Source organism: Toxotes jaculatrix, chromosome 17, assembly GCF_017976425.1.
Source record: "Toxotes jaculatrix isolate fToxJac2 chromosome 17, fToxJac2.pri, whole genome shotgun sequence".
NCBI classification, from domain to species: Eukaryota; Metazoa; Chordata; class Actinopteri; family Toxotidae; genus Toxotes; species Toxotes jaculatrix.
Genome location: NC_054410.1, coordinates 13,197,990 through 13,212,087, shown reverse-complemented (window position 1 = coordinate 13,212,087; position 14,098 = coordinate 13,197,990). Strand labels below are relative to the sequence as shown.

At 43.2% G+C, this 14,098-nt stretch overlaps 1 protein-coding gene across 1 annotated transcript; it reads left to right on the top strand.

The window, feature by feature from the left end:
- Positions 1-76: 76 nt before the first annotated feature.
- On the top strand, positions 77-9,283 carry exoc5 (exocyst complex component 5). Its single transcript, XM_041061255.1, has 18 exons — positions 77-264; positions 632-726; positions 2,163-2,310; positions 2,409-2,603; positions 4,014-4,078; positions 4,324-4,352; positions 4,469-4,578; positions 4,743-4,787; positions 4,892-5,032; positions 5,121-5,203; positions 5,302-5,511; positions 5,604-5,751; positions 5,847-5,955; positions 6,789-6,909; positions 7,037-7,123; positions 7,269-7,377; positions 7,538-7,753; positions 8,064-9,283. The coding sequence occupies exons 1-18, from the start codon at positions 238-240 to the stop codon at positions 8,250-8,252; spliced, it is 2,127 nt and encodes a 708-aa protein (XP_040917189.1). The 5' UTR covers positions 77-237; the 3' UTR covers positions 8,253-9,283.
- Positions 9,284-14,098: the final 4,815 nt, after the last annotated feature.

The window sequence follows — 14,098 nt, the reverse complement described above, 5'->3', positions numbered from 1 at the left end:
GCTGTTGTTTCATGTGACAACAATCACCAATCAGCCGACACACGCGCCTGCGCACTTTCAAGCAGCTATCCCCACCCTACAGTCCCATACAGGAAGCTGGACTGCTAATCAGCTAGCTGTCAACAAAGGGCAAAACTGTTCCAAATCAGCAAATCGATGTGGAAGTCGGCGGTATTGCCGACTCTGAGCTCCTTCTCCTGAATTGCACTTCATTGCACCGCCAGCTGAATCCTGAACATGGCAACAACTGCTCAGCTGTTCGAGGTAAAATGACCGGAGCTGTGTTAGCTGTCACGTTAGCTAAGATGCTAACTATCGTTAACGGTATCTTAACGGTACCGTCCTTATTCAACCTCTCAGTGTGTAATTAAGGATTAATAACGGTACAGACAGCTGGGAGGATGTTGGCTTCATGTCGTAAAAACTGCAATGAAAATAGGACGAGCACTGTTAATTTCTACGAGTTTTCTAAATCGAGGAAATGGCAGTTTTATTGGCTGTTAGTGTGTGTGTTGTACCGTTAACGTTACCCAAGGTTGTGTGCTTTTACCATCGTTTTAATAGCTTTAGCGTTTTGCTGATCGTGTTTGGAGGTAGAGATCAGGCCACTCATGACTTTCTCTGCCCCCAGGAGCCCTTTGATGCAGATGAGTACATTGAAAGGCTGGCATGGAGGACTCCTGGAGGAGGCTCCAAAGGAGGAGCTGAGGCTTTTGACCCCAAAAGGTACACCAGGAGCTTGATACTCACATTTGTATCTCACACTCCCCTGAAGACACTCCCCTTTTTGCAATCGCATGTTCATTTAAAAAGAACACACAGCTGTTTCTGCGCCAAGAATAATTTTATTTTCACAATCTAAATGAATAACAGAAAAAAAATTGTTAAATTAAATAAAAATGCTGTCACACTCTCTGAGCTTTGTTATCGTGTTTGTATATTTAGCTTAAAAACTAATATGACCATGACAAGCTCATAAATAAATTCATGAATAATAATTATAACTTTTAAATATGCAGAACAGCTTTACTATTCCCATCCACTGACACTGTAATCATCTCCATAACAATGCAACACCTTATATGACTTTACACTGTCCTCCTGGCTTGTTCCCTACTGTGATTTATGCTCCATCTTTTCAGATTTTCACTGATTAGACAGTGACATCAGTTTCTTCAGCTATTTGTCAAGTCATGTCTGTCTTTGAGCACATGTTATTCCACTTTATTCCATTTTATTTTCTCTGTTCACAACCAATTAACACTTGTTGGCAACTTTTGAAGGGATCAGGTGCAAAGATCCCCTTTTTAAATGTGTTTTCAGCAAATTTACTTTACTTAAATTGATCTTTTAATGTAAATGATAATTTCTTTATTTACAGCTGTCAGTATCACCTTGCTAAATACTCAGAGTGAAACTGAGTTAGTCATTTGACACTTACAAAAGCTTATCTCGGTTTCTTCTATGCTAATTTAATGTTTTTGATGGTCGGGTGGCAGAAAAACAGGAAATATCTATGTCTAAGAATTTTTTTCATGGTATTTTCACTGCTTGTTGTTGTGTTTACACTTGGGGACCAAGTTATGTCTCGTAAGCAAAAATGCCATAAAAGTTTAACTGTACTGTAGATCCATCCTGCCTTATCTACTTCCTTCACAAAATTGTTGCCACCACGTCCTCGGAAGCTCTTAGCGAGGAGTCAGAGACAACATATCTGTGGAGGCCACCATACTGTGAGTCACCAGCCAGGGAATGAGTGTCTATTGGGAAGGGATGGGAGATGTCTTTAAGCTGTAGCCAGTGCTGAGGGAATTAGTCAAGAGATTATACACTCATCATTTTGGGATGTTTCCTACTCTGTGAAATGTGGTGCTGACTTAGAACATTTGCTCTGCAGTCCTGATGACACTTAAAATGCAGCTGACGAAGCTGCTAGTTCTCAGAGCTTCTTAAGTCTGGGGACCCAGGAATTAAGCATCCAGTACTATTCTGTAACTATTAACTATAACTGTGAGGTCAGTGGGACAGATTTAACCTTGTGGTCAATTACTCCTCAAGAGCAATATTTGTATCCTTTACCTGGTGTTTGTTGAAGATTTACTGTATGTTATTTAGACTAGAGCAGAGTTCTGGATCTACATACCTTCTCTCCTCTGTGATAGGCTGTTGGAGGAGTTTGAGAACCACATTGAGGAGCTGAAGCAACTGGATGAGAAGATCCAGCGACGGGTGGAAAAGCTTGAGCATCAGTGTCATCGTGAGGCCAAGGAGTTTGCCCACAAAGTGCAAGACTTGCAGAAAAGCAACCAGGTGTGTGGTATGGTCAGATATAACCAGTAATGGCCACCTGAATGTCTTTGAGCTTTATTTCTTCATCTTTACACCTCCACTGTTCTGTCTCAATTCAGGTGGCCTTTCAGCATTTCCAGGAGCTCGATGAGCATATCAGCTATGTGGCCACCAAGGTTTGTCACCTTGGTGACCAGCTGGAGGGGGTGAACACACCCCGGCAGAGGGCTGTGGAGGCTCAGCGTCTGATGACCTACTTCAACGAGTTCTTGGATGGAGACCTACGCAGTGATGTCTTCAATAACCCAGACAAGGTGAGTACGCTGCACACGTTCCTTCCATTCACTTCAGTGGAGGTGTGCGCGTGTGACCACTGACGAGGACCCCTGCTGTGATACTGCTGGAGGTGAGAATGAACAGGATTAGGAGGTAAACCATCCATATTAATTTGTCAAGTTTATCCCTTTAGTTGGATCCCTCGGCTAATTTGGATTAATCAACTGTCATTTGCTGTCTGACAATAGCTGGCTGATTGACTCGCATGGATGTCAACATGCTCATGTCAACCCTAATTGCATTTACAGTAGGTTGTCTGGGAGCGAGAATTTAGTTGGTCTTCAGCTTTGTGTCGCATTACAGCAGCAAAGAGCTCGTAGCATGATGGTACATGTAAGGGCGGCGATAACATGGGTGCTGGGTGATGAGGCGCACACTTTGACATAGTTCCTGCCTACACAGAGGCCATATTGATATTAGACAAGTGACCCCTGAAAGTTGGATTTTGTAGTTTTTTAAGTGACAACGAGAGATTGGGATGCTTTAGATTAATTCCTGTTAGTAGGAACATCATTAGAGGATGCAGAGCAGTGAGTCTTGGGGTCAATCCCAGAGACGAGTGCTGGAGATGGAGCTAGTTTTCTGGAGAGGCATGCAGAAATATCTGGCCAGATTCCTTTTCCTGAGCATACCTCCAGACGAGGGGGAAAGAGGAAAGCTGCAAGTGAATAGCTGAAGGGGGGTGGCTTTGCTAATCCTTCTGAAAGGGAGGGCTGGGCCGCCAGCGTGGAGACAAGTGCTGCTAAACCCTGACTGCAGGGAGACGGCTACATTACTTACATGGGATTTAGCTAATCTTAGCTGGGGGACAGATACTTAGAAAACCTTCGCCGAGCAGAAAGGCTGGATCCTCCTCACGGGAGCAGAGTAATGATGTTAGCTGAGGCAGGCATCTGCGGGAACAGAGGAGTTGCGGACGGCGGGCCTTTCGTAGGTCTGGGGCTTTTTCAGCCAGCGTGTATGTCAGGAGGGGCGGGGGGAGGGAGGGGGTTCTCGACAGGGCCCCCTTTTTTTAGACAGATATCCCTGGCCGGACAGATTATTGAAGGCGATTTAGACTCCTGTGGGATTACAGCCCATTCAGAAAAGGCATGCCAATAAAGAGCTGGATGTGCTGCTAAGTCAGGACTGCTGCTGTTGCTGCTGCCGATGCCCAGGTGAGCGCAGCCTGTCTGTTATCAGCTCCGTGTACAACACGGGGAGGTGGAGGAGGGCTGCTCTAAGATGATGATCCCCCAAGTGGAGACACTGCCGGCAGCCTGCCCGCTGTCCGTCTCGATGTCCACCTCTCATGGTTCTGTCGTGCTCTCTCTCTTTTTCCCTCACCTGACATCTCTCTCTCTCTCTCTCTTACACACACACACTCACTTTCTCTCTCTCTCCTTCAGATTAAGGAGGCTGCTGATATCATTCAGAAGCTGCATCTCATTGCCCAGGAGCTGCCATTCGACAGGTGAGTCAGGCATCCTGGAGGCAGCTTTAGGCAAGAGCCCTGTCAAACAAGGGAAAGGTGGCGTATTAGTGAGGTTGACTATTTCTCACAGTGTAAGCCCATTGCAGAACATATCAAGCATTTAAGCATTTTAATTCAGTATCAGTATGTTTCTAGAAATGAAACGCACATTAACTTTTAACAATAATTGTGGGATGTTATTTGTAATTGTCTCCTTGATGATTTCTTATGTTTTTCTCTGGCAGATTTGCAGATGTCAAGGCAAAAATTGCTAGTAAGTGTGTGACAAAGTGTTATCCTCGGCAAAGTGCGTATTGAAAAATACAGTAAAAGGTAGCAACAAATGATAATATAATTTTTGCATGTCTTTGTTTTTGCTTTTCTGTGCAGGTAAGTACCATGACCTGGAGAGGCAGTTAATCCAGGAGTTCACTGCTGCCCAGCGCAGGGGTGAGATTGGACGTATGCGGGAGGTTGCAGCGGTGCTGTTACATTTCAAGGTGACCTGGAAGAATCATATTTGTTGTCTGTATTGGATTTTTGTATATATTTGATATAATAGTTCGCTTTTTAAAACATGATCATTGAAAAGGTAACTTGACTTGTACATGATGTACTGCACTAACTCCAGTTAAAAGTAACTCCTGTGTCTTTTTTGTACAAGGGCTACGCACATTGTGTGGACGTCTATATCAAGCAGTGTCAGGAAGTGAGTGTAAAAAGTTCCTATTGTACCTCCTATTCCACTTTTTTAAGGGCCAGCAAAATCCACAGTCTCTTGGTTAACACTTTTTTTTTTTTTGGTCTCCCTAGGGGGCCTACCTGAGGAATGATGTGTTTGAGGACACTGCAGTCCTCTGCCAGAGGGTCAACAAGCAGGTGGGCGAGGTCTTCAGCAGCCCAGAGACTGTCATGGCCAAGCTCATCCAGAATATATTTGAGAACAAATTACAGGTATTTTTACTACGTCTCATTTGCTTAGTGTTACGTAGACATGCCTCGTCTGTCACGTCATATTGACTGGCTGGCTTTGCGTCTGCAGGCCCACGTTAAGGAAAAACTGGACGGGACTCGACACTCTGATGTAGAGCAGTACCTCAAGAACCTCTATGACCTTTACACTAGGTAATTAACATATTCACTTATTTTTTTAATCCCCTTCCTGTCTACACAGTAACCTTTATGCTTACATTTTCACACACTTTCCTTTGCACATGCTCCAGGACCACAGCGCTGGCCACTAAGCTAACAGAGTTCAACCTGGGCTCAGACAAGCACACTTTCCTCTCCAAGCTGATAAAGAGCATCTTCTCCTCCTACCTGGAAAGTTACATTGACATGGAGAGGGAATACCTTCGCACTCGAGGTGCCATGATTCTGCAGCGATACTATGACTCCAAGAACCACCAGAAACGCCCAATCGGCACTGGCAGGTCAGACTTTATCAGGCCTAAGATTATTTGAAAATCTCGTTTTCAGAATAATAAGAGGTCATGCACAAAATGATCTCTACTTCCTTCTACAGTATTCAAGAGCTGAAGGAGCGTATCAGACAGCGCACCAACCTTCCCCTGGGCCCTAGCATTGACACTCATGGGGAGACCTTTCTGTCCCCAGAGCTGGTTGTCAACCTGCTGCAGGAGACACGCCATGCCTTTGAGAGATGCCACAGGGTGAGGCTTCACTGCTTTGTTTAATTAATTCTTTTTGAGAAAAGCCATTTTGAAAGAGTTTAGCATCTTTTTTTTCCTGTTTGGGTGTGACACAGCTTTCAGATCCCTCTGACCTGCCCAAAAACGCCTTCTCAATTTTCCTGCTGCTGGTTGACCATCTGTGTGTGGAACACATTGACTACGCCCTGGAGATTGGCCTCTCAGGTACATCCAACTAAGCTCACTATAAACCATAATGTCAACATGCCGTGTGAGCTTTGCAGAACAACACAGGCCGGCCTTAGCCCCATTTCTTGGCCGCATGCAAAGGATCCTTTAAAATACCAAAGCCTCGTCAGTCAGTTGTGACGTTTTGGTCTTGAAATGTGAACTTGTCATTGCAGCATGTGAGTTCATACCTTAAAGCCTGTGACTCCCTCAGGCCACATCCAAATCCGTGATGCCACCACAGTTGTTTTGCCTTTGACACCTGAAAGAAAACACCTGCAGTTGCATCACTTATTGCAGTTAGTTACATGTACGTACTATTGTCTACAGCCTTTCAGTTTGTCAGGGACTGGATGAAGCTTGTTGCTATGGACACATTCAGTGCTGTAACCAACAGATTTAGTGGTTGTTAACAATTGTAAAAAAAAAAAAAAATACAGAAAAAAGATAAATATCCAAGTTACCTTACCATGAAGCGGGGGTTTTTTGTCTGGCCTTTCTGTATCAGCTTATCATTTTCAGGCAGCTACAGTGGAACGAAACACATATTTGTTATCTTCCAGTGGTTGATTCATAAGGTACATTCAGCATTAAAGAAATGCATCACTGATGTCCCCATGGTTTGATTACCTTCTCCTCACTGTCTGTTGCTGAAGCAGAGCATTACTGTGAATGAGAATCTCTTTTTCACACATTGTATTTCTGTAACGTCGACCCTGTGGAGAACAGGCAACAGCAGATTTCTGCTCTTTGTGAATCATATTGATTTATCCTTTCACCTACTTTTTTGTTTATTGTCTCTACACATTCTCTCTGTCTTTGATCTACAGCAATTCCCTCAGCAGATGCCAAGAATGCCAACCTGTACTTCCTGGACGTGGTTCAACAGGCAAACTCTATCTTCCACTTGTTTGACAAACAGTTTAATGACCAGCTAATGCCTCTAATAAGGTCAGTTAGAGGTTAAAATCATATATATTCCAGACTGTGTAGCTATTATACACCTACTGCTTCTCAGAGACACAGCATTTATAGATGAAAGGGAGTCCTCTGATTATACCTTAAAATCTCTCCCCAGCTCATCTCCAAAGTTGGCAGAGTGCCTGCACAAGAAGAAAGAGGTGATAGAACAGATGGAAGTGAAACTGGACACAGGAATTGACAGGTCAGTCTGTTTATAACAGGCAGCAAAGTACTGTCACGTGAGATGTTTTATCTTTTATATATGAAAACTAAAACCCTTAATAGAACAACAAAAGGTCTTTAAAACAAGAAAATTTTGTATATATATATTTTTTTGCTACACACAGAACACTAAACTGCATGGTGGGGCAAATGAAGCACATCTTGGCAACAGAGCAGAAGAAGACTGACTTCAGGCCCGAGGACGAAAACAACGTCATGATCCAGTACACTACAGTAAGAGCCTCTGAGTTCGTATGCAAAACAAAACAAATCAGCAAATGAAACTTGTAAATTACTCACTTGTTGTTAGAGTAGACACTGAAGGTTTTTGGAATTTGCTTGGTCTTTGTCAGCTTCTTCTCCATGTTTCCCTGTGTGTATTTCTGCCCTGCAGGCCTGCTCCAAGGTATGCGCCTACGTCAGTCGGCAGGTGGAGCATGTGCGGAAGTCCATGGATGGGAAAAATGTGGACACAGTGCTGACGGAGTTGGGTGTGCGTTTCCACCGGCTCATCCACGAGCACCTACAGCAGTACAGCTACAGCTCGATGGGAGGCATGCTGGCCATCTGCGACGTGGCTGAATACCGACGATGCGCCAAGGACTTCAGGGTGAGCGGGGGGGCATAGGTCCAGGATAGAGTGGTCACAGGGCAAAACATAGCTCTTCCTACAAATTGTTATTAAATAAACTGGTCAGGCCAATCAGGGTAAATGCTCTTAGCCTTTGATAATAAAAAGGGCAGCAACTAAAGATTATGTTTAGCATTTGAAAATCATAGAGTTTCTTATGTCTTCTTGTGTCCTTTTACTGCACAGAAGTCACAGTACAAAGAAATCTGTGATTTGTCATTTAGAGCCATTGTCATGACAGCCTTGGACGTGTGCTTGAAGATTGTATTTTTGTGACTCTGTCCTCCAGGTCCCTCTGGTGCTGCAGCTTTTCGACACACTCCACGCCCTCTGCAACCTCCTGGTGGTCGCCCCTGACAACCTGAAGCAGGTCTGTTCGGGTGAGCAGCTCACCAATCTGGACCGGAACCTCCTGCACGCTTTCGTCCAGCTCAGAGTGGACTACCGTTCAGCCAGACTGGGTCGACACTTCAGTTAATGACTCGTCGAACACTTCGCTGCCCTCCGTCCAGTAACCCATGCTTTGATGAGATAATGCACCTTGAAGATTCCCATCCCTGTTTCAGAGAATGCATCGGTCTGGCCCCAGCATATAGACTTTTCTGGGATTGCTTTGTACATCATGGAGACAAAGGCCACTGCTCCTTGAATGTGGGAAATGTTCATTTTACCAATTTACTTCTCCGAGCTCAAGAAATTTAAATATCTATTGAATTAATTTGTTTTTAAATACTATAATCCATCACCAATCTACATGGCTAAGATTTCTGACTTACCATAAGTAAACGGACAACATTGAATTCTGTGATTATATAAAGAAACTTTTTTTGATTGTGCCAAATATATTAAATTCTGTGGCTGCACAAAAATAGACCCTAACGCTGCTGTAAAGGGAGACTGTCAACAATCAAGCTGTAAAGACAAATATCAGGCCTGTAGAAGGAGTGTCGATTGGGAACAGCTTCCCTTTGTAATGAATGGAGGACAACAGCCAGACCAAGCATGAGATAGAGCTCTGTCTGGCTAAGAGAGACACATGACCACCTCTCTAACCTTTGGGCCCTGACCGCAAAAGTAAAGGTCAAGAGGCCATCACAGAGAACTGTGATCTGAACTATAAACAGGTCAGAGACTCTCTCTGGAGATTTGGGTGGTCCCTTCTTAGGCTCAGATGACTGGTGTGATGGGTCACTGAGTATGTGTCACTGTAATTGCACAGATCAACACTAGCCCATCCAGCAATGCACACAGTCCAAAGGCATTGTTGACTGGATCTGCAGTGTTTCGGGGTCAGGAGACATTGAAATGTTGACCTCTGCTGATTAAGGGAAAAAAAAAAAGAGAGTTCTTCACACAGGGCTTATTGGTGGTTTGCAGTCACTGTCTTCTGCACTAAGAAAGAAGACAGATCATGTCCTTGATGCCTGAAACTGTCTCCTACGCAAAGCTGCTCCCTCTGTACTGCTGTTTACTTTAATTAGTGACTCATTAAAAAGATGTTGCATTTTATTATTGTCCCTCCTCTGAATATAAAACGTAACAGCTGGGAATCAAAAGTTACTACAGTTCTCTGGCGAATGTCACTTTCAAAGTGAGATGAAACAGTCTCCCTTTCTATAGAAGTCATCAAGTATTCATGGGAATTCTTGCCACCAGAGTAAAGTTCTTTCTTAGACTTCAGGAAGTGAGCGGAGCCAGAGGGGATTAGATATCTACGAGTTGATGAATTGTGTGCAGTAGTCATGGACTGGGGGAGAGCTGGGGAGATAGAGACGCCTGAGAGCTCAGTTCCAGCTCCGGCTGGTTAGTGTTGTGTAGAAGGTACACACAGTGCTGTGCAAGTTCAAACAACATAATTAATTAGGCTAATATTAATATTATCAATGCCACATAAATTCAATTCTCTCAGCCCTAATCACAACTGGATAGCTTGTAAAAATTATTTTGTTAGGCCCTGATGCAAACAGTGGGTCTTTTCCAAACATTTGAAAACTATTTGTTTTTGAGGCGATTAATGTATGCGGCGCAGGAAGGGGGTTGGAGGAGCGGAGCCAGGCCAGGGACGATAACTGGTGTGGAGACGAAGGCAGAGGCGCAGCCTGGCCCTAGGGACTCCCAACACAGGCACATGGAAGAGGGGGAGGGATGTGTTTTTTTGGGGGTGGGTGTTTGAGCAGGTGGAGGGGATTAGTAATACTGTCAACACTGGAGAGCTGGATAAGACTGTCCTCTCTTACTCGTCAGTTTGAGCAGCTCTTGCATACACATTCAGACACATAAAGACACCAACACATACAAACACAGGGGCGTCAGGACAGGAGGGGGGAAACTCGTCTGTGGTTGTACTGACCATGGACAAGTTGTTCACGTTTCACCTTTGATTCTGCTTCTTGTTGAGGCTTTTTCATGCCACAGGAGTTTACTTATCCACATCCTTCAAGAAAAACAACACCACTCAATCAGCACCTGCACTATACTGTATTTCCCCCAGTCATTCACATACAAGGAAACCTTCCTAATATCACGGTGCTTAGCCTGTGCCTTAGCCTCTGCTATTTAAAGCGCAAATCACCTGATCTTTAGATATAAATTGGACCTTCTCTTGAACAGTTTCAGGCCTCCTGAGTCTGTCAAAACATGTAAGCATCCATATTCAAGTTGAGATTCAAAATTCAAAATTCTCCAGCTAAATCCTCTCTTCCCTCTGACCACAGACACCCTCATTTGTTCACCCTTTTTCACTCATCTACCTCTGTTCATCAACCATACTTTCCTGTTTGTCCACTCTTTTTGCACACCCAGTTAGTCCTCCCAACATCCCATAAATCCTTGCTTTCGGCGCATTGCTGCTACCCCAAATAGGCCGGCCCTCCCTCTGCCTCCTGGAGCACTGACAATAAAGCATTACAGCAGTCAATCCATGTCAACAACAGCTTTGCTTAATTCCTGCTAAACACGTTTAAACTAAATCTTCACCTAATGATGCATAATGATTTGCTCTTTAGTGTGCTGGCGGCTCATATCAATTTCGGCGGTTTATTTTACCCACCATCAGAAAGATGACTCAGGTGGTCTCGCTGTAGCAGACTGGGACGGTATTAAGGATCCCCCCTGTTTGAAATTAGTCGAGTAGTTTTTACCGCACACGCTGCAACTGAGTGTGTTTCCCTCGCACAGGTCATGCTGCCTGAGTTTCTCATGCCAGTAGGTGTCTCTTAACTATTTTCAAACATAAGAAAGTTCTTCATTTATAGATCATGCAACAGATATGATCGGTTGCAGATGTTTGATTTTTAACCAGTTTAACTAGAAGAAACTTCCTAGTCCTAATCATGAATAATAAACATACTGAGCAGCTGAGCTGAAAATGGTGTCTGAGCCGGAAATTTAAAGAAAGCACTTTGTGGTCATTTTCTAATCTATTCTTTAGGATTTCTCTGTGAGAGACTTTCATGGCGTGGGCAGGCAGCCAGGCTCTCTGATGTGATGCAGATGTTGCCCTGGCCTTGACCTCCTGCCCATACGATGCCGAGGCCAAAATGGCACAGGTGCCGCGCCACCTTCAGTCTTGGGCAGCCGGGAGCTGCACTGTGCAGGATGTGAACGGTGCCAACTCTCCTCCTTTGCTCACTTTTCTCATTATCACGAAAACTCTCCCTTGATTCCTGCAATCATGCACCACCGTCCTTTTCCTGATGCTAAACTAGTGTGCTTGTTGTGATTTTTTTTTTTTTTAGTCCCACCCTCCCCCACGCTGTCTCTCCTATAAAAACACTATTAATTCTCTGCCATAGTGGAGTGTTTTCCAGTGCTATTTCCTGGCCCAGTGCCTGTGCCTTGCTCTCTCTTGGCTGGGTTTGTCTGGTTGACTGCTCCACAGGAACAGACTGGCACTCTAGCTGAGGGCTCCAGGGTCTGCACACACAATCCACTAAACATGTCTCTGTGTGAGAAGCTGCACTTATTCCTAAATATTGAGTAGGACTCTGGATTTCAACATTCAACACAAGTACATTTGATAGGATATTATTATACTTTGTAATGCGCTAATATTATGTTTAAATAATAATATTATGTATTAGTAGTAGCTGTAGTATCATTATTGGTATTAGGAGTATAATTACAAGTCCAGAATGTCTTTCCCTTCTTGCTGTTATACAAAACATGAATCTGTGCTCAAATACATGCAACATATGCCACTCATGCCACAAACTGGCACATTCAACACAAGTACAGTACACATGAAAATGCATACAGTGTACACTACACAGTAAAATCACACAGTGACAGTATAAAGAACAAATTGATTCTGATGGTTGAGGGACTTCAGTGCTTAACACATTCACTCACAGGGCAAACAAACATCTGTTACATTTGTAAGGCCTATGGCCCTCCTAACCCACTGATGTTGAACCAAGCCTGCACATATGCCAGAGAAACAAATGAGGTCTCTCTCTCCTCCACTGAAGATGAAACACTGCATCACCAAAGCATGTGCATTTGTCTAATCAAGCTTTTGCCTGTGGCTACACTGAATGTAAATGAATAGGCTCGTGTGTGCCAGCCTCTATTTCTGTTCAGACTGGCTGGTGTTTGATGATGAAATGGTGCGGTGAACATCAGACAGAAGGGGGCACTAGTGCTCCAGTGTAGCTCTCCTCCCCTGTGGAGCCCTCTCTTCCTCAGAGCTCCTCACAATGGGGATCTGCCTGTGGGGGGAAATGTTGCTTTTTTAGGTCTGTGAGCCCATATCCCTTAATCCCCAGCCATGATTGACAATCATGATTTAGGGTATATGGTGTCCCATTCTAATCCACGAGCAATGATTTCATTTGCATACCTTCCGTACGTGGCCTCATTTTGGAGGAAACGGCTGCCTTTGTAAGTGATACAGAAAGAGAGAGGGAGAAAGCCGAAGCGAGTGAGTGCAAGATAGAGAATAAGGAGGGGAAAGAGAATGGATGGGGGAATGTTTGTGGGGTTTTTTTATTCTTTGCCCGAAGGAAGATGATAGCAGTCTCCACGCCTAACCAAACCTTCCCGTATATATATGCCTTTCCTCTGCAGCACTTTCCCCTGACACACAGTCACACACAATGCATGTGCGTATTCAAACTCTCAAGCACAGTCACAAGTATATTCAGAAATGTAAAGATGTATGAAGAGGCGAGAACACAGAGGAACACACAGAGATGCTCCCTCACACGATGCAAAACTAAATTGCTATTTGCTCATTTTATAACCAAGTCAGGCTTAATTATAATCATGGGAGTTTGGGAGTTACCGTATAATCTCTAGAAGGTATTAAGAATTACCCAGAGCACACCACAGTGAAAAAGAAACAAATACAAATACGTACAATTATTTCCCAGTCATAACACCCAGGGGAGTCTGAATCAAATAATGCTCAGTGTTTGGTATGCCCATAGAGACCATTCATCCTCGCTTTTATCTACTGAGGAAGTGGAGCACAAGTGAAACACTGGATAAAAGGTCAAAAGGGTCGCATCAAAAGGCAAGGTAAAGGTACAAATTATAAAGATATAGAAGGTAAGATGCATTTCTTTTATGCTCAGATATAATCTGACACTGAATATTCATTTAAAATTTTTAGTATTTCATTGTAATTTGCATTGGTTATAATTAATTATATGGCTCCTGTCGTTTAGACTTATGGATAATGTATAGCAGCGCATAAAGTAATTTAAAATAATGAGTAAAGCCATATTAATGCAAAATTCCACAAGTTACCAGTTTAATTACAGAATATAATAGAATATCAATGGAATTATACTATTACTTATAATTATATCTACTATATCAGTTATTGTAAAAAAAAAAAAAAAAGAAAATTATTTGGTTAGAAATTAAAATTGCATATTCTCAGATTGCATCATTTGGTAGAAGGTGTGAGGTAATATTATAATTACTAATAATAAATGATAATATAATTTAAGTGTAATTTTCACAAGCTTCAGGTGAGTTAGTAAAAGTTTTATACATGATATATAGATGTACTGTGTAGTGATATATGGTCCTGTCAGTGTTGAATAAGATGATTTTAACAACATTAAAGCTACTTATGTGGAAATAAAAGGAGAAAATGGTATGTTAAAGGGTTAAACCTTGTGATTTAGGGGCAGATTATAATACGATGCTGCCATTTTCAAAACAATTGTCAAATATCCTGTTCAATATTTATCTGATTTTGACTCCCTGAGGCGCCACCACCACCACGGTTAAGCTTACAACAGAAGGAAGAGATAGTGAGTGATCCTCTTCCCCCCTAAGTAATCACCACCTCCACCATATATTGTACCATCC